Source organism: Hevea brasiliensis, chromosome 4, assembly GCF_030052815.1.
Source record: "Hevea brasiliensis isolate MT/VB/25A 57/8 chromosome 4, ASM3005281v1, whole genome shotgun sequence".
Lineage (NCBI taxonomy): Eukaryota > Viridiplantae > Streptophyta > Magnoliopsida > Malpighiales > Euphorbiaceae > Hevea > Hevea brasiliensis.
The window spans coordinates 113,375,988-113,397,828 of record NC_079496.1 but is presented as its reverse complement, the minus strand read 5'-3'; the positions used below and the strand labels follow the sequence as shown (position 1 = coordinate 113,397,828).

Here is a 21,841-nt window from a genome sequence, read left to right as displayed (position 1 = left end):
CTATTGAAGCTTGGAAGTGTAAGTGCTTGTGATAGCACTTGTGGAGGTTTCAAGCTACCTTGGTGTAAAAGCTTGGTGTTGAGAAATTGTAAAGGGCTTTTGGTCTCTTGCCTTCAAAAGAGCAAATAGTGGAGAAAAGACTCAAAGAGGGTTCTTTGAGAGAGTGGATGTAGGCTAGCTAAGCCGAACCACTATAAAATCCTTGTGTTTGATTTCTCTAACCTTTACCTCTTTACTTTTATGCAATTTAAATTTCTTTTCTCATATACATGATAGTGAATGTTGGTTAAATAGATTGAGTTGATAAATTTGTGGACATATTGAGAGACTTGAGAAAATTAGTTGATAAATGCTTTATTAGAGATTGCCATATACATTGATTGAGAATTGAATTGCAACATAGAAACACATTGTTGAAGCACATATTACTTTCTCGTTATATAGAAGAATCACATAGTTGAACAAAGCCACAATTTTTCATTAGGCTATAAGCAAGGGCCGAAAAATTGTTAAAGTCCAATTCACCCCCCTCTTGGACTATTTTGGGACAACAAAAGTAAAGGATAATTTCATCAGTTTTTTAACTTAAAAACATGTTATAGCATGTTAGTGATTTTTGTTAAACAAAATTAAAGTTCAAAAATTTGTGAGTAACAAATTAGAGTTAAGAGATGAAAGTAAAATACAGAATAAAGTTTAGGGGCAGATTATAAAAATTATGCACAAAAGTACTTACAAAATTAAATAGGATTAATATGCATTTAGCCTTTGAAAAAGATAAATTTAGGAACCGATTATAAAAATTACTCATAAAAGTACTTACAAAATTAAGCATGGTCAATATGCATTTAGCCTTTAAAAGAAAAAACAAAAGAAATTTACTATTTAGTTCTTAGGTTTTATCACTAATAATTATTTACTTTATGTATTTTGGAAATTAAACGAGTTAGTCGCTAATTTTTACTTTCATCAAAATTAGACATCCTCCATCTAAGATTCCATTAATTAATAGCAAAATGAATAAAATACTCTTTATTTAATTAGATTAATAATTGGAGAAATAAATTCAAAATTCTCATCTCTCTTCTTCCATAGTTTCTCCCTCTTTGTCACTTTCTGTTTTACAGAAGAATCTAAGAACAAATTCTAATAACAGTAAAATCAAGAAATTAGAAAATCTGACTAACTTTAAACAATTCCAACAATTTTTTTTTAATCAATTAATACTTATTTCAGAGAATCCGTATGCAGGTAAGAGAAAAATATTGTGTAATTGCCTTGAAACATGCACGATGTAATTCATAAATCTTAATCTGAAGAAGCATACGAATTTCTCCCACAATGCTCACATGAAAAACCAGCTGGGGAAGCCTTTCTTGGTTTGGCTTTCCGCATGTTTGGTAAATCAAGTTTCAGAACTTCACACAGCGCCTTTGAGCCTTCTTGCAGCTTATTCAAACTAACAGACCCATCAAATTCAACAATTACAACAGCAAGAAGAAGAACAAAAACTCAACAGATCCAATAATTAGATTAAATTTAGTGAACCCAACAAATTCAACAATTACAGGAAATTCAAAGAAGAAAGGAAAATACCCAATAATTACAGGAAATTCAAAGAACAAATACCCAACAAATTCAAAGAAGAAAGGAGAGTAAGTGCTGGTGGCCTACACTGAAAATCCAATCAGGAAGATTTCAGAAGCCACTGTAAGGAAAACCCTCAAAACCTCACGAGTCATGGATGGTGAAGCATGGAAGGATAATTACTATATGTTTACTTTCTTTGCTCTCAATGATATTTTTGCCGAGATTAGTTCATCATCAATCAATATGCGTTATGAATGATATAACTCACATATATTTATATCTTAAATTTAAATAAAATTTTTATATAATTTTAATTTTAATTTCAAGGAGTTTGTAGATTTAAATTCAAAGCTATAAAAAAATTGCATAAAAAAAAAGACTACAAAAATTACTATTAATGAGTGGGGGGTGGCTTTTATTTGTGGGACTAATAAACTTGCGTCATTTTATTTTGGGTTTCTAATTTGCATGGCAGCCAACAAGTAGGGCCTGTAGCATCTAACGAGACTAATGATCACTTTAGCCTGCACACAAGTACTAGAGATTATCAGCATTTTGGTTTTGGCAATGGGCTAAACTTTTCTTTTGCAATGAAAATCTAATAAATTAATTAAAAAAAAAAAAGGCTTCCGGATTCAGAAGTAGAAAGGGATGTGTGTGTCTCTGCTGCCGAAATTGAACCAACTTGGAACAAGTCAGTCACGCTCCACGAAGAACAGTGCATTATCGCCTAACTTTTTCCTATTTTCTAAATTTCACGATGAATATTAATAAAAAAGGTTGGAGTCTAACCATGGAAATTAAATATATATATATATATATATGTTTGTATGTGTGTGTGAAAAGAGAATCAGTAGCTAGGCGTCAAATCAAAACGCTAATCATTATTAGCAAACATTTGAGTACTTTTTTTTTTAAGAGCACTTGATGAGTTTTATCATTTGATGCGACTGTTCTAGAAAGTACAATTATTCATTCTAGCCTTTCTGGTTTCCACCCTGTGAAAGAGAGAAACTGAGTAATTAAATTATTATTATTATTATTATTATTATTATGGTTCCTCACTTGCTTCTATAAGCAATCAGCGAATTTTGATAGGGATTACACAGTTTCTAAACCTTAAATCATCCGTTTCGAATTTTTTTTTTTAATTTTAATATTATGCAAGACGAAAAAAAGCTCACTCTAGATCTCTGTAACTTATTTGTGTAATAATATATTATTATTTTTTATTAAAAAAATAATTTATTATATATAAATATTATAATTTAAAAAATATAAATATATTATTAAAATTATGTTTAAAAACTTATATTTTAACTTATATATTATTTTTAATAAATAAATTTATATTATATAATAATAATAGAAAAAAAGAGTTCTTGCAAGCGCTCTGCTCCCTAACGAAAAAGTCTTTGTCTCGATCTCGAACTCGTGTGGGAAAGCAATCTCCACCTCTAACCCACCTCTTGCATTTCCTAAATTTTTTAGATTAACTATTCTAGAATTCAATTTAACTGTTGTGATGTCAAACCGAGTTAACCTTATATCTCTAATTCTTGTTGTGATGTTGTTTATGCTAAGGGATTTTATTACCCATATGTATCTTTTCAATGTTATGAGATACCCAAGGCAAACAGCCTTTTGTTCTCTCTAGTTAGTCTCTTCCCTTCTTGATTTTATCTTGACTATCCTCTTGCTTTCACTTCTTTTCCTCTCAATGTCCTCTTAAATATGTATCAATGAGACCATCAATGTTTCCTATCAAATGGATGATAATTTTTCGTTTGAATTTGTTGTCCTAAGCCTTGTCAAAAAACTTTTTTTTTTTTGATAAGCTAAATTTTTTATTAAATAAAAAAAAATAAAGAGAAGGAAAACCTAGCTACAGGAGATCTGGGACCAACAGGTCCACCCAATTACACCCACCTGAACCTTGGCTTAGTTCTTTTCAAAGCATGAAACAAGCAATCAAGATGCAACGTAAACTATTCTTTATTTTGAGAAATAAAAACAAAGAATATCTGAGAGAAACAAGATCACATCTCACTAACTAGGCAAAAAAACTTTATTTAATCATCAAACTTATGCATTTAATTAAACCAAAAACTCATTCAGCACATCAGCATGCATGATACCCAACATTCAATAATCAACTAACAGGTAAAATTGTTGGAATTTAATTAGAAGTTCCAAGTGAAGATAGATTCAAGCATATAGGATTTATAGTGATTCAGTGCACCAACATCCAAACCTCAAAGATCAATTTTAAAAGTTCTTATCCACTCTTTATCTAGGCAAGAGTCAAGTCAGGTACAACCTTAGATCCTTCTAAGTCTCCACAAATTTCACTTAGTGCTTAGAGAACAAATTATAAGAAATTTCCCCAATCCCTTGCCACAAGTTTCAATCTTGGTGCTCGTTAACTATCAAAATTTATAATTTATTCCTTTTTGTTCTGAAAATCTCTCCAAGCTCTTACTTATGTTGAAATTTCCAATAAAAATGAGAAAGAAGCTTTTCCCAAAGATAGAGCAATATAGGGCTTTCCAAGATGAAAGTTTTTCCAAGATAGAACAATTTTGCTACTCCAAGATGATAGTTTGATCTTTCTAGATCCTTGGTCGCTTATCACTTGAAGAGCAACTTACAATTAATTTTATGTAAACTTTGCATAATTATATTTTTTTTTCGTCTCATAAAGATATACTCACTTTCCTTTTTCATTTTTTCTAAATTATAAGTTACTTTCTATTTTGAAATTATTATTTATTTATTAGTTTATTAGTATATCCTATTTAATGTTCATTGAAAAAATAAAATTCATTAATTTTAAGAAAAAATTAATAACATTCGTTATTTAATTTTTAATAGAGCAACATAAGTGAAGGATATATTAGAAAAAGACTAAATAAAATTTAATACTTTAATCATATTAACTATATTTTCTCAAATTATATATATATAAAAAAATATTTTTATGAAACAGCGAGAATAAATTAATTCTATCAAGTTGTATTATCATTAAAATTAAGCTTATTTAAGCTTTTATTGATTTTTTTTAGCGCAAGATTCGAAACTAATTAACCTTCTACATACGCCTAGTAATAAGCTCAATAATTAGATTTTGTTAAATTATTTTGAAAAGTGAGGTCCAATATTAAAATGAGTTGGAATGTTATAAATAACTTTTGTTACTGTAGTAATTTTTGTGCATTAAATGCAATCAACAAAATTCTGATCTCACTGTGAATGGTTTGTTTTTGAATGAACCATGAGCTTTGGTGCATGATACCACCTTAGCTCAATAAAAATAAATAAATAATCAAGTGTATTTTTGTGAATGCTAATTATAATAATTAATACTTTTCTTCTTATAAATTCAAAAAATTGTAATAAAATAATTATTCATATAAGAATTAAAAATATAAAAAGTGGAGTTGAAGATGTCAATTATAAAACATCAAATCATTCAGTTGGGCTCTGAGCTTTTAATTTGAGAGGTTCCAAAGTTCTCCCCCGCCCCACCAGTAGAAGCTTGCCAAGGCAGAGGGCGGTGGACAGTGGGTTTCTTTCATTCATAAATGCGTCAGAAATTATGTTCAATTATATAAGATTCTCTAATTCTACATTTGGAATTTTCCATTGATGAAGGGTTGATATTCCATCAGTAGAACAGCAATCTTGATTCTTGAATTACATGCAATGTGAATTCTAGCAATAGTTCTACCGCACAATTTCAAATTTCTTCTATTCTATCACTTAATCACCAAAAAACAAATACCTACATCTCAAGGAATTTAATGGTAGCTATACTATAATTAGCTCTCACACCTTCTCTGCAAGTTATTTCTCTCTGGTTCTTTTGCAAAGTCTGTGCATCTATCAAGCTTACCCAACACTGCATTCTTGAAATTTACAGCTTCAGGAACTTGTGAGCAGGACCTCTGCATTCTAACCCCACTTATACTATTTCTTGATGCCATCAACTCATTAAGTGACAGCCTTTTCTTTGGCCCAGGTTCAGGCCTCTGCTTTGGAGCACTATGTGACCTCACTTTAGCTTTGAAAGATTGTGTATTAGCCATATAATTAGGGCAATTACCATACTGCCTAAAGAAGTTATCTGCACATACGCTCTTAGCAGGTGTCACTGGAGCATTAGACCCTCCGGAACTGAGGAACCGAGGAGTGCTTTGTGCAGTGGAGAACCTACATTCATCACCAGTTAAGCCCCAGTCTGAATCTTGAAAATTCCGGGTATCGAGCATCGATAAACGGGGTGGAATTCTTGATGGGAGAGGAGAGGAGAGGGTTTGGTAAAATGGGTCATCGCTGAAATCTGAAACTGAGGTGTTAGATCTGCGAGATCTTGATTTTGGCCTGCAACCCCCTGTATCAACCTCCACTATCTTTGGAGTTTCGTCAATGGGATTCATTAACGTGGCGTCTAGTAATGTTGAAAGCCTTCTACTGTGGATTGAAGCTGTGTGTTCACTCCTTGTTTCATCATATCTCTCCTGCAAATAATCAAAGCATGGAATATTATGAACAGAGTGTGAATTAATATTAACCATATAAAGATATTCAATTTCTTGCTACAAAAGTTTTGGAATTTGAGCTCTTTTACCATGGATTTTCGAGCTCGAATTTCGAATCGGTTATCAGTTTTTGTGAGATTTCTGGCTCTGTAGGAACGGACGGTGGCTTGTGCTCTAATTAGAGCCTGCATACTGTGGAGCGTTGCAGTTGCTTGTTTTCTTACGATGTATCCTCTAACGTGGGCTTGCAACTTCACCAATCCTTTTAATGCTCGCAGTGCCTTTCTGGCCTGTTTAGAATCCAAAATCCAAGAAAAGAGAATTCCTTTTACTCGAATGTAAACAGAATTAAAAGCAGAGATGGATATGACATGCATTGTGTACTAGCTACTGAGCAAGTAAATTCTTTAAGAACATACCGACCAACCAAATTCCTGTTTAAAGAAGAAAGTTACAAGCTTTTGTTCAACAAAATTTCAGATTGTGAAAAACCAGGAAAACATACAAACCCCTAAAGCCCACTCACCAAATAGCCCCTGAAAATGGTTTGAATCCTGACAGCAGCCCACCTTTCCCGTCCACCACCAAACATGGTACCTCTGCCATGGCTAGTTAGCCTGACTACCGCCACCGCCGCCTGGGCTGCGGCAACAGCGGCATCAGCTGCCGCGGCTGTGGCCGCTGCAACTGCTATGGCGTGCTTGTTCTGTTCCTTCTCAGTGTCATTGTAGTATGACCTTAGCCAAGCAGCCTCAGCTGGAGAAATATTGGGTGGTATAGTAGCTGGATTGTGACAAAACCCGGTTGAGTCCCTCGCCGAGCTACACCGCTTATTGTCTCTCCGGTCACAATTGTCCTTATTGCCGTAGTTCTTTATCCCAAACAGGCCCTTTAGCCATCTTGTAGCTCTACCCATTAGTTTGTTTTTGCTCTGCTTGCTAGAAAACTAGAAAGTGGTGGTAGAGACTAGGGAGAGTGAGAACGCGAGAGAAACCAGGAAATGTTAAACGTTACAAAAAGAAAATGACCCATTTGCACAAAAGAAAAGAAAGAGGCTGTTAGAGCTCTCAATAGCTTACAATCTTAGGTGGTGATGATTCACTTTTAAGAATTATAATAAAAGAGAACAAGCGGCAATGTTTGAAAAGATGCAAATCAAAAGGCCAATAAAAGGGCATAAAAATACTGTCAACTCCTCGTGAAGAAGTGCATTACATGACAAAACACACGCTGTTGGAAGATGCAGAGGTTATGGGAATATATTATATTATTTGACACAAAAAAAAAACTTAATTAATAAGGACTAAAATAATCAGAATTTGTGGGAAAGTAATCACAGAGAAAAGGGTAACTTGCTATGGTAGAATCAGATTCTTGTATATATATATATATATAGAGAGAAAGAGAGAGGAGGAAGAAAGATAAACAAAAAGCAGGGAAAAAGTGAAACACTTCAAATTTTCCATGCTCCAATGAGGAACTGAGGGACTGTGTCTGTATTTTCTTTCAAAATTTCAATTGAAAAAAAGAAAAAAGGAACACTCTCTGTCATAACATTTTTGGAGCGATGTGTCCGCAAAGAGAAAGATACCTTCGGGTCCTCAGGCTCTGACAACCTCGTGAAGCCTTACATTTTTATAATATCTTTGAAATAAAAGGGAAAAAAAAAAGGAAAGTCCCTCTTTTTAATATATTTTTTTCTCTCATCAAAATGAAATATTTAGTAAAGTACTAATTTTTCCTTCCCTAGCTCTCACCTAGCATATAATCAAAACAAAGTGTGCGAGTTGTGCATATTTACCCTCTAACTTTTAAAAAGTAAACAAATCATATGTCAATGTAACTTGCTTTTCTTGAGTTTCTTGTTCTTGCTCTTTATTACACTCGATAGCTATGGAGGAGGCAGCTAAAATGCCACTCTGCAACCCTTTATTTATTCTGTCTCTCTTTTTCCCTGTGTGTGTCTTTTTAGGGTTTTAAAAATATGTTTCAGTTGGTTTTGCAATATGGAAACTGCGATTTCACTGGGAATTCTTTTTCACTGTTTCCTTCTCTTTCCAATTGTTCTTCAATTATTTGTGCATTAACTCAACTCTCTTGTCATTTTTTTTTCACTGCGGGCTCCTTAGTTTGTCTGCAACTCTGTTGCCGCACACAGCTTAAAGATGAAAACAAAGTCTCCTCCACTTTGCTTGTACATTTTTAACCGGTCCTCATGCAGTCACTTCGTTATCAAAAAAAAAAAAAAAAAAACACTTTTCTTCATCTAAGCCATTATTCCAGTGAAGGGTTTACAGGGAAAAATTGTACTAAAGATGATGAGTATGATAAGAGATGTGAGTTTCTTAGCTGGCTAGCTTTGCCAAGAACAGCGTATCTGAGAGCAATTAAAGACAAATTCCAAATTGAGATCACCAAATTGCAGATAAGTTTTGAAAAATAGGTTCCGACGTTGCATCATCATGTACGAATCCACGAACCCTTCGGTCTCTCTTTTGGGATCTTCTTGCGCTGGCGGAGAAATTGCTTTCCAGTGATTTGTTAATTTTTGGAAACCATATCTTTTTGTTTTTCTTTTACGCTGGGTGAAGAATATTGTTGCACCATTTCAACTCTCTGGTGAATATCATTATTTTTTTTTCTACAGTCTAATAATTAGTAGAGTACATCGAATAATGAGGAGAAGAAATTGATATCTTCTAATATTTTAATTTTTAATATATTAAATGTGAACATATCTCTTACATATTTAATTTTTTTAAAAAAATTATAACAAATAATTAAAATGTTAATATTTTTATTAGTTTAATTGAATTAAAAATTTAATTTAATAAGTTTATATTTTAAAATTTTTAAAATTCATTTTTTATTAATCTAAATAAAAATTTAAATTGTATTTGAAACACATTACAAAAAATATTTAAATTTAAACATTGCGTCCATCACGTGAACTTTTGAATTCAAATCAGCATCTATCGTAGGTTAAACGTTTTTAAATAACGCTCGTCGTTAAAATATTAAATATATAATTAATAATTAGAAAAACTAAATTTGAAGTTTTTTATCTCTATATTTTAAAAGGTGAATGAATATGAACTACACCATCTAATTGATATAAAATGAAGCTGTATATTACATATCATGCTCTCTTTTTTCTCTAGAATTTCCATAGCAATAATTAAGAATATTATAATAGAAATTTATATTATTTTTCTTATGAATTGTTGAAATTTTTACCGATTGAATAAATTTGAATAATTTTGAAAATTTAATATCTATAATTTTAATTGATTTTGGATTGATATTATTAATCTAATAAATGTTTATAGATAAATAAATATTAAGATAGATTATTATTTATATAAAATGTGTATTTTTTTATGAAGTTGAAAGTGGAAAATAATTTAAATTAAATGGCATTGATTGATGAATGATTTTTCAAGTGAGTGTTTTTCTATTTATTTAATTATGATACATATTTAAATTAATATATTAATAAAAGTTTTGTATATAAAAAAAGGGTTTTTTTTTAAATTTTTTAGATTAGTTTGTTTGTGATTTATTATATTTTTTTTTTCTTAATTGTTTGATCACATTATTAAGGTAAGAGTAATGTTATTATTTTGAATATTTATTTTGCATCGTTGCACAATAATTGTTGCTTATTATAGTTACATTTATAGTAATATTTATTATTTATTATTTTATATAATTCACTGAAATGATTCACCATTAAACTAATTAATGTTAAATTATTGTGTGTTCTTGATACATGTGTACTTCACTCACAAAGATGTAAATTCTATTTTTCTGAAGTTAAGCATTAACAGCTTCTTTGTGACTATCAGATGCACTTATATAATTAAAGTATTTAATTTATAATTTTTTTATTTAAATTCGATCTACTATATATTAAATATATAAATATATGAAAAGATTAAGATTTTACATTGGTTTATAATAAGGGTAATGTTTTCCTTATATGGCCTTTGGTACTCCTCTCCTTTGAGTTAGCTTTTAACAGTGAGTTAGGTCATTTTCTTAAAATGGTAGCAGAGTCTTTCCGATTAATGTTTGGGCCTATTATAAGTATTTTACCCTTCAAATATTCTATATTGGGTATGATAAGGGTGTGTTAAAATTTTACATTGATTTGAGATAATAGTAATGTGCTCTTTATATGGCCTTGAACATTTCTACCCTTTTGAATTAGTTTTTGAAGTGAATTAGGTTAGATCAATTTTTTTTTAAAAAAATACATATTTAATAGATAAATTTTATCTAAATATCTTATATTTTAAAAATATGGTTGATAAGGTTAGACAACCATTTAATTTATAGAAATGGATTCAAAGGGTACTATCTATAATGATGGTGAAATGGAGCCAGCCAATTTCTATGGCAAAATAAGAATATCGTATTCCTATGTAACTTTGAAATTGATAAATAATTAACGATTAGAAAAGAATATAGCTCAACAAGTGCAATACTAGAAGGGGAAAAAAGTGTAAGAAATTAAATATATATACCTAATGCTTGCCTATAATTTCCTAGAAAGAGAGGCAGAAGGTTGTTTGCCCAACCCAGTGCATTCATAATATGACCTGCAAAAAGGTCCAGTTCTGAGAAGTTAATTAAGAGACCAAATGGGAGATGGCCTGTCAATTACAGAACACACTAGTAAGTAATTATTTAGGACAGCTACCTCCCCATATAGAGGCCTAGACTTATTGCTCAACTTGTCAGTTCTCTATTCCATTTATGCTTAAGTCACTGTACCTCCAGTTGCATCTATTGGCTGTCACCCCTGCTTAATCTAAAGCCGCCCAGGAGGAAATTAAAGGCTTAAATTAAAAATAATAATAAAAATTTCAGAGTGCCCTTTAAAAATTATCAAAATACTATCAACGTGCTTTAGCCTAATAGTATTGGATTATGTCCATTATGAGGTCACGAGTATGAGTTCCTATTGAAGTTAATTATAAAAAAATATTCAAATACTAAATAATAATAATAATAATAATAATAATAATAATAATAATAAAATTTATTATCCCTACACTCCATGCATTTGATATATGATAGGTGGTGGAGTTATTGGCAGAAGAAGAGCTTATTTATTATCGTTATTATACATCCCCTTCACTAATCACTCCTAAATCTGGTGATTTCGCTGCAATCTCTCCGCCATTCTTCATCATTTGTGGCAGCTGTGTCGCCATCTTCAACAGCTACCGCTTCACCCGGGAGCTTGTCGGTATGCATTGTCCTTGACATTACCAAACTAACTGAGCTCAACAAAAGCATGCAAATGCCAAAAAGATCAATCCCTTATTTAGATTCATTCTTTAACAATTGTCAATTCCTGTGCTTTCTTCCTTTTCTTCTTCTTTCTGGGATCGTGTTCAAAAAATTAATTAACACATATTTATAAAGGACTCTGATCGAAGATATTGAGGTGCTTTAGGCCTGATTTTTTAGTTGGTTAATCTTAATCCTGTGATAATATCCATGAAAACTTGTGTTAGCAATTAAGTACACTCAATTTAGGGTATTAGTCATTAGGTGATTTTATGACCATGAAAATTAGTAATATATTTTAGGAGTATTGAAAAATAATACTCTCACGAAAATAAAATTTTATTTTTTTTATAAATTAAAAAAATTAAATTTCATATATTATAAAAAATAATAATAAATAACAAGGCGGCTTGGGATCATTATTTATCACATCGTGTGTGTGTGTATATATATATTTATTTATTTATTTACACATATATACTGCATCTTCTTTAAACTTACCTTAATTTTAATATTATATGGGGCCGAAATGATTAGAATTTCTTCTTGTGCTCGAATTCCTATAATTCTAGCATAATAATATATTATTATTTTTTATTAAAAATAATTTATTTATATATATTTATACATTTAAATATGATAATTTTAATAAAAAAAAACTTTAAATATATTATTAAAATTACATTTCAGACTTATATTTTTATCTGTAATTTATTTTTTAATAAATAAATTTATATTATATAATAATAAATTAAAAAAATTTAAAAAAAGAAAACGAAAAATCCTCACAAGGAAACTCGTCCCATTCCGCTTCTCGGTGATAAAATTCTCGCCCCGATCTCAAACTTTTAGAGGACAAGAATAGGAGTAACGATTCTCACTCCAGCCGCCTCGTTTTCATTCCCAATAACAGTGCCTAATCTCATAAATTATGGAGTTTGGGTTGCTCTAGTAAAACAAGTGAGATAAACAGTGATGCAGCTGTTAGCTAATTACCAACCATCTTGGGTGCTTTCATTATGGGGCATGGTGGGTGAACAAAAAGGTAAAATGCCTTCCGTAGAAGTTATGCTTTTTTCAAAGATGTTGGGTTGCTCGCAATGGAGAGTTGAGCTGACATGTTTTGTAGTTAGTGGAGTTATAATTATATTTCGAGGAAATTATAATTTATTAAGCATTTGTCAAATAAAATTTTGAGGTCAAATTTATGAGAAAAGTACAGTTAGCAAACAAAGAGATAAATTATAACTTAATATTTGAAGTTTAATAAATTTATATATTAATCTTTACATTTTCAAAATTTATATATTTAGTCTTTAATATTTAAATAAGTTTATATATTAGTCCTTTTGTCTAATTTTTCATTCATTAATTATATCAAAAATATTAAAATAATATTATAAATTTATAATATATATAGTTTTAATCATAATATTATCATTTTATTTTCTAGGTATATTATATATTTGAACTAAAAAAGCTAATTGAAAATTTTATTATTATATTATAGTATTTTATAATTAAAAAATAAAAAAATGGATATTTTAATAAGAATAAATATGTAGATTTATTAAAATATTAACAAGTAAATAAATGATATTTTAAAATATTAGGATTAATATATGTAGATTTTAATAAAATTTAAGAATTAAATTATAATTTACTCTAATGATATTTAGATAATTTTTCTCTCTCTTTACTGTGTAGTACGTAACTTTGATTTATTTTTTTATCAAAAGGTTAATCTCATGATCTACTTAAAAAATGTGAAAATCATTTGGTAATTTTTTTTATAATTTCTCCTATTAGATGGTTTTAATTTTTTATTATTAAATTAAATTCAATCAAAATATCTCCCCTCCCCTCTCCTCTTTTACTTTTTCCTCCATATCTCTTCCTTGGGCAATCATTGGTGACTTTCTCACTGGTGACTGCCCAGATCATTTTCTTTATTTATTATATTATTTTTTTGTTATTTTTTTAATAAACTCTTAAATCTGTATTTATTTAAAACATATCTACATTTCTTTATTTAAAATTGTGTTGATTAAGAACATATTTAAAATTTTCTTTCCAATATTAAGATCTTGTTTTCTCTATAATGAGATTTTGTTTTCTCTTTTAATGGGTTTTATTTTATTTTTACAGTATTTGAATAGGCTTTTTGGTGATTTAAAATATAATGTGAATTATTTTTTTTTTTTGTTAGAGACCTTAAATTTTTATATATGAATAATGATCTTTTATCAATAAAATTTAATAATGTAACTTGTTTTTTCATTGACGTTTGATGGTTTAATATCTTCAGCAGGTTACAGGGGAGCAAGTTCTCAAAAGGATAGTAAAGGAGAAGGTTTATTTGGTAGTTTAAAAAAGACTTATTATTATCTAAAAAATTATTCTACTCTACTTATATCATCTTTAGACATAAAATTTTAATAGTCTATATTTGTACTTTTTTTAATGAAAAAATTATATTGCACTTATCCTATGATTTTTATTAATGAATTGTTCTATAAAAAAAATAATTAAAATATTAGATAAATTTTAATTTATTTAAATATGATAACTTAATAATTTATTTTAATCAAATAGTAGGGTGTGTGATTTCGGTTTCGTTTGGATCTGCTTAAGAGTTAGAATCGAATCAAAATTAGTATGGTTTCAATTCAATTCTTCGTTATTTTGGTTTAAGTTCGATATGATTCTCAGTTATTCGATTTCGATTCGATTTTCAATTATTCGATTTCAATTCAATTCTCTGTTCTTGAAACTATTTTATGTAATTATTTTTTTAAAAGTCATACTTAATTAATATTTAAGTTTTGAATTGAGTTATTAATACATAATATATCATATAATATATTTTTAAGTTATTTTTAAATTATATAAATTATATGTTATAGTGTGTGCATAATTTAGAATTAAGTATATTATATAAATATATTACATGGTATACATTTTAACTGTTGTAGGGGAAATGGCGTATCTTCCACCTCTCCTCCCTACGCCTTCTTCCTCTATAGTTCAAACTATTTTCTTCGAGAACTTTCCCCAAACTGGGATTCAAAATCATTGAGGCACCTTTTCACTAAGTCATGGCACGATTCTAGATGTGTTAATACCTGCCAAACTCACTCGTTGCAACAGAAGATTTGGATTTATTCGGTTAAGGGATCCAAGTTGCTCGCATGCTTTCTTAAAGTATCTTAATGGTCTTTGGATTGGGTTGTATAAGTTGAGGGCTTCTTTAGCTCTATATCCACAGAATGAAAATGCAAACGAAGGAGAAGTGCGAAGCCAGCCCTGCAGATCTGCAATTAGACGTGGGAAGCAAGAGCAGACTCAAGAAACTGTGAAGTCTGTAGAAAGCAACACTGAGTTCGATATATGTACTGGTAGTCCGCGAAAGACCTACACTCATGGAGGTAGTTTCATTCCTTCTGATGAAAATCAAGATTGGCTATGTCGAAGCACCGTGATGATTGTACGCATGCCAAACTTAGTTTGGTCCATTCAGAAGTTGTTTCAGACTAAGGGATTGTTTTAAATTTCATCAACAACTATGGGGGTGGGGGGGGGGGTGGGGTCTCTTTTTCTCGAACAAGGATGAAATGCACAACTTTATCGACAAGGAGGATGATTGGTTGTTTCAATGGTTCTCTTCAATCAAACCTTGGCAGGAAAAGTTCACACCAACAAACAGATTTGTGTGGCTCCGCTGCCATGGCATCCGCCTAAATCTTTAGTACTTAGAGTTCTTTGCATGGTTAAGTTCCTTTTTTGGTCATTTTATATCATTGCTCTCCAAAAAGCTTAAACTGGATGCTGCAAATATTTTTATCTCCACTTCCTCATTGGAATTTATTCACAAAATTTTGGCTGTTGATATTGGTAATGTCAAATATCATATTACTGTTATGGAGGATGTAGGCAATGAACCGATCCTGTTTGAAAAGTGCCACTTTGTTGCTTCTGCAAATTATTTGCCTTCTTCCTTCACCCCTGTTCAGGATTCCAAGAATGGGTGCTCAGTTTCTTCTCCTGGAGAGGGCTCGCCCTATGGTTTGGAGACCCAAAGCAGACCAATTGATTTATCAAGAGACAAAGACTCTGGTTCCAACTCTACTGGCAATCATTTTAAGAATCACGATGATCAAATAACATCTTTTGTACGAAGTCCAAAATGTTCTTCACAACAGGAAAGCGTGGTGATGAGAAGTTGGGCACATCTGATCCATTGGCTGCGCCTCTTTTTCAAGAGGTTAATAATCCCTCAAATGGGCCACACCCGCCTATCAACTTGGAGGATTTCGAAGCTGATCATTGCAACACGGCTGTGATGTTCTACTCCACTAAGTCACGTGCTTCCTCTAATCTTGGTAATCATATCCCCTGCTTTTTCTTTATCTAATAGCCCAGCTTATGAGCATGAATTGCCCACATACTTCTTGCGTAAAAACGAGGAAGATCTGCCCATTTCTCCCACCATCCTCAAAGTGGGCAGGCTCTCGAAACAACGAGGAAGGCCTAATGCGATAATGGATCTCTATAACTTGTACCCAAAGTTGGCTTCAAGAGGAAAGAAAAAAAAAACAGCAGCTTAGAGGATTTTCTTCTGTGACTCATGCTGAGATAGAGCGAAATAACTCTAGGTACCATGATCAATTGGAACTTCAGCTGGAGCTTTCCCCACCTTCCTTTGGATTATGAGAACGATGCAATGATAGTTTAGGTTGACTTTGATGATGAGTATGAAATTGCACGCGACATGTACTCTGGAAGATCGCAAAGCGAGTGGAAATACAAATAGAGGGATGAGAAAGGCTCGGGTATATGGAAATTATATTAATGGTGGATTTTTGTACAGCTGTAGTCAGAGTAATTATGGAAGAGACAAGTATTGAAACAAAATTTGAGGAAGGTTTAGATTTCAGGCCTTCAAGACTTCAACAAGCTTTCAATAATATGTTCTTGCACTCTGGTATGGGTTCTGGGTGAAGGTGTGATTCTGTGATTGCTTAGGTACTTGTCTGAGTCTTCAATTCAAGGTGATTCACGTGTGGGAATCTGTTGGCCTTAGCTTAGCTTTTGGTGTTGTCTCTTTCTGTGGCTCTTGTTGCAAGCAGCTGATGTTTTTGCGGTGGCATGGTGCTTATGGGAGACCTTATGTTCAGGGTTTAGTTTGAGAAGTCCATGTTAAGCTTTTCCTATCTTTATTTTAATAAAAAATTTTATCATTCAAAAAAAAATTATAACATATAATTATAATTCCGAATTAATATATATAATATAATTATATATTTATAATTAAAAATTATAAAATAATTTAATATATTTATAATTAAAATTATTAAAAAATATAAAAAATATAATATAATATTATGTTATATTTAATTCATAATCATATCAAAATAATTCCGATTCGGTATAGGTCGGGACCCGAGAACTATGCACACACATATATATTTATATAACGCCAAAATAAAGCATTCAAATATTACGCATACATTACACTTTTTTTATTTCTCTCTCTAAAATTTCCATAGCAGTAACTAAGAATATGATAATGGAAATTTATATTATTTTCCTTATAAATTGATAAAAAATTTTACTGATTGAATAAATGTGAATAATTTTGAAAATAATGGCTATAATAATTTTAAGTGATCTATATATTATTGGATTCATATTATTAATCTAATAAGTTTTAGAGTATGTATGGATAAATAAATATTAAGATTGATTTTTACTTATATAAAATATGTATTTTTTTTATAAACTTGAAAGTTGAAAATGATTTAAATTAAATGGCATTGATTGATGTGTTAAAATTTTAAATAAAATGATTATTTTTTAAGTGTGCATTTTTCTATTAATTTTTTGTAAACTCTAACAGAACTCATCTCCCCCTTCAAAAATTATCAAAATACAACTAATAAGCTTTAGTTCAATAATATTGGAGTCATCTCATAACTATGAAATTTTGAGTTTGAGTTTTAATGAAAGCCCGCTAAAAAAAAAAAATCAAAATTGATTATCCTTACACTCCATGCATTTGATATATGATAGGCGGTGGAGTTATTGGCAGAAGAAGAGCTTGTTTATTATCATCATTATATATCCCTTTCGCTAATCGCTCCTACATTTGGTGATTTCGCTACAACCTCTTTGCCATTCTTCATCATTTGTGGTAGCTGTGGCGCCATTTTAGTAGCCTCTGAATCACCCAAGAACTTGACGGTATGCATCGTCCTTGCCATTACCAAACTAACTGACGAGCTCAACAAAAGCATGCAAATGCCAAAAACAATCAATCCCTTATTTAGACTCATTCGTTAATAATTGCCAATTCGTGTACTTTCTTCTTTTTCTTCTTCTCTGAGATTATGTTCAGAAAATTAATTAACGCATATTTATAGGGACTCTGATTGAGATATTGAGATGTTTTAGGCCTGATTTTTAGCTGTTTGTAATAATATCCAAGAAAATTCGTGTTAACTATTAAGTCAAATGCTTTCCGAATTTTGATGTCATGCGCAAAAATGTAAATCAAGAAAGTGAAATTTAATGTAAAATATATTTGTAAGTTAGGTGATTTTGTTACCACAAAAATTTATAAAATATTTTAGGGGTATTGAAAAATAATGATCTCATCAAAATAAAAAATTTTGATTATTTCATAAATTTTTTAAAAAATAAATTCCATGTATTATGGGAAATATAATCTCTCTTGTGACCATAAACTTTTTGGCTCACTTTAATGGGCCATTGCCTACTCAGGCCCAAATATTTGTGGCCTATTTGAGATATTCAATATAATGGGTAGTACTAATATCATTGGTGCAAGGCCCAAACTAAATCCTTTGCTTAAAGCAGCATGCAAGGTTTGGAATCATCATTTATCGCATCTAACAATCAAATATATGCATGACCATCAATAAATTTTAATTTAATGAATATATTTCAAAATTAAATTTAGATTTAAATTAAATAAATAAATAAAATATATATGATATAGTGCAATAATATTTTTTTAAAGAATTGTGCACAGTTAAGTTTGCTTCTATAGAGATATCTGCACCGTTAGTGAGTTAGTATTAGTAAGGAGTTTTATCGAATATATATAGGGAATCTATTTGGAGAGGTGGGTGAGATTTAAACCCTACATCTCCCCACCATTTTATATATATATTAGGATATCCTTCTATGTTCGTCTTACCGTCTATAAAAACTTAATTTTTTTCAAGGTTCATGACCACCCCTTTAAACAGTGCATTCTCTAATGATCAAACTTCAATTCTCTTCTAACTCTTGAAAGCGCAATGAATCTTATAGTTGCATCTAACACTTATTGGTATTTTATTTTAAGATTGAGGTCACTAGATTGTCCTAATGCAATAGATTTATGAAATACCATAAAATTAATTTTTGATGGTAGATTATAATAATATCTAAATCTGGCCAAGAATTTATATTTCTGGTTATATTATTTTTTTTTCATTATATAACATTTTATATACTAATAACATTTCATTTTTAGTCTTTCGTTATATTTATTAAGATAAGCCGATATCATGAGATCAGTTTTGATAATATCACATTAAATTCACTAAGATTCTCCATGAAAGGTATGTTTGAATGTATAGAGAGTCCAGAAGCTACCGTTAATTTTATATATTCTGATGATAAGTATCTACTTATTGTAATTAATCAACACAAAAGCAGAAGCAAATGGAGTTATAATCCTATGTTTTATTAATTTTTTCTCTAAGAATAGTGGTTTTTGCTTTGCATGCTTCTTTAACCCTTTTCTGTGCTGTATAAGATGTGGGACTTCTATATTAATATTGGACGCCCATCACTGATCTTATCAGATAATCGATCACCATATATGTTAAGGCACAAGAGATATTTAGACCAGAAACATATCTGTTGAAATGGAAATACAATATCATTCTTACCATAACTTGATATATATAAAGAAATTAAAATAATATACTCTGAAACATTTATGTATGTGTGTTTTTTTGTTTCTTGAGTACCATTTCCATGATGAAATAATATATAGTAGAAGCTATAGAGTGAGAGGGCCCAGATGCCAGCCATTGAGGGTGTAGAGAGTGATGGATATGCTTCAACAGTGAGCTATATTGGGAAAGAGTTAGCTCCTCTGGTCTTCCTCAAGGGAACATGTCATGCCAATTGGAGAAAATAAAGAGGACACTAGGTTGATAACAAATCATGGAACTAAACCCTATTCATGCAGCCCTGTACATACAAGAATATTCCAACTTTGTTCACTTCACACACTCTTTCTCTCTCACACGCACAGATTGTACATAAATGGTTGCAAGCAAGTGGACAGAAGCTAAGCTAAAACAAGCCCTATATATGCTCTTAGCAAGAGATAGAGGTGTATTTAGAGACAGGCATGATGGAGTGGTTTTGAATGATATATATAAATATTTGTTGTATTTTGTGTATTCAATTACTGCCATAGGAATGGCAATCATGACCCCTTCATTTCTTCAGTGACCCAAATCTGGCCTGTGTCGGGACTCTCTAAATTTTTCGTCTCTGTCCAATATAGGCTATGTTTTAAGTTGCTTGTTCTACAGGCTACAACCATGAATTTTCTGGGAGAAATGGTAGGGCTGTAAATCACGCAAGTCAGCTTGAGGGTCGGTTTGATTGGATTCGTTTAAAAATGAGTTGAGTTAAAATCTAATTTTTAAGTATATTTAATAAATAAATTAAGTTCGAACTCATTAATATGTAGCTCATTAAAACTTGTAAGTCGGCTCTTTTAAAAAACTCATAAATTAGCTCGTGAATAAGCTCATAAGCTGACTTGTTCATAAATTTTTATTTATTTTAATTATTGCATTTTTATAATATTATAAATATATTAATTATATCAATAATTATTATCTAAACTATTATATTAATAACTACTATTTAAAATTCTGATATTATAATTAAGTTAAATAAAATAGAGCTATTTATAATTTAAGTTTATCTTTTTATGAAATCAAATCATTTTTTATGTTTAAATAGAGTGAAAAATATTTAAAAATATATATTTTTAAAATTTTTATATATACTTAAGAACAACATTTAAATCATTTAATTTCTATAAAATTTGAATAAAAATATTAAATATGTATTTATTTTTATTATATAGTTGTAGCATCAAATATAACTAAAAAAAAGGTTATGTCATCTTATTAAAACTAATTAAAAAACTTATAATTACATATAAACTAATTGATTAACTAATATATTAAATGTAATGATAAATTTTACATTGAAAAATTAATTAGAAGCATGTTAAGTTACTAAATAATCAAAACTATATAGTTCTAGTGATGATGGGACTTGAATCTTGAACTTTTAAAATATTTTTTGTATCTTTCTCTGAATCTTAAAACTTTAAAACTAACTCTCTCTCTCCCTCCCCCTCTCTCTGTCTCTTTTCTCTCTCTCTTATACACATATATTTATATAATTAAAGGTTCTAATTAGTAAAATATAGTAAGTTCTTATTTGTAAAATTAAATGAATAAATTTAATAAAATTTTAAATTTATAATAAAGTGAGAAAATGTAATTTATTATGATTAATCAAGTTATATATGATTAAATTGTATAAAATGTTATGTGTTTATAAATTATAAAAAGTTAAATATTACAAGTGATTTACTAAAAAAAAATAAATTACATACAACATTTAATAAAATACAGAAAAATAATTATATGAATAACCTATAATTGTGACTAATCATAAGATAATTAAAATCTATAAATTAAGAGCATAACTAAAACATATAATTATATAAAAAAATATAATTTATTAGCATTATAATTACCATAATTTATTAATTTTATTATTAAATATGTTTTAAATAATAATTATTAAAATTATTTTTTTATAATTTAACTAATTAACCTTGATAGTTGAGTTTGAATTTAAGAGTTTAACAAATGAATTAAATATGAATAAGTTCATCAGAGCTCGCAAACTCGATAAACAAACTAATTACAATTAAGTTTGAGTTTAATAAAATTCAAACAAATTAAACTGGAGCTTTAAATTCAAGTCTGAATCAAGCTCGACTTCTGTAAAAATTTAACAAAGAACAATTTTCAAATAAAGTTGGATTCGGTGTGGGTTGTTTACACCCTTAAGAAAAGAAAATTAAAGACATCAGTGAATAGGCTCTTTGTATCTGTACAAGGGCTATTTGATGAAGGAGGGAACAGTTGCGCTGATTCATCTCGTAAAAGATGACAGGCTCGAGGAAGCTGCAATAATCGAATCAAGGTAAAACTATTTTCTACCCCAATGTGTCTTCACATTGTTTTCAGTGACTCATTTAATCGTAACTTGTCTAAATATATATAAAA

At 29.9% G+C, this 21,841-nt stretch overlaps 1 protein-coding gene across 1 annotated transcript; it reads right to left on the bottom strand.

Annotated features, from left to right (window-relative positions):
- Positions 1-5,175: 5,175 nt before the first annotated feature.
- LOC110649804 (protein IQ-domain 26) lies at positions 5,176-7,461 on the bottom strand. The gene is made up of 3 exons (XM_021804512.2): positions 6,658-7,461; positions 6,221-6,421; positions 5,176-6,110 (listed from the first exon to the last, which is right to left on the bottom strand). The coding sequence occupies exons 1-3, from the start codon at positions 7,045-7,047 to the stop codon at positions 5,412-5,414; spliced, it is 1,290 nt and encodes a 429-aa protein (XP_021660204.2). The 5' UTR covers positions 7,048-7,461; the 3' UTR covers positions 5,176-5,411.
- Between the last annotated feature and the right edge of the window lie 14,380 nt (positions 7,462-21,841).

Excerpts from the sequence above, each read along its gene's own strand:
- LOC110649804 (XM_021804512.2), bottom strand. The coding sequence starts at position 7,047 with ATGGGTAGAGCTACAAGATGGCTAAAGGGCCTGTTTGGGATAAAGAAC. Across the intron at positions 6,422-6,657 it reads CCATTTTCAGGGGCTATTTG|GCCAGAAAGGCACTGCGAGC; the intron begins GTGAGTGGGCTT and ends GATTCTAAACAG. Across the intron at positions 6,111-6,220 it reads TTCGAGCTCGAAAATCCATG|GAGAGATATGATGAAACAAG; the intron begins GTAAAAGAGCTC and ends GATTATTTGCAG.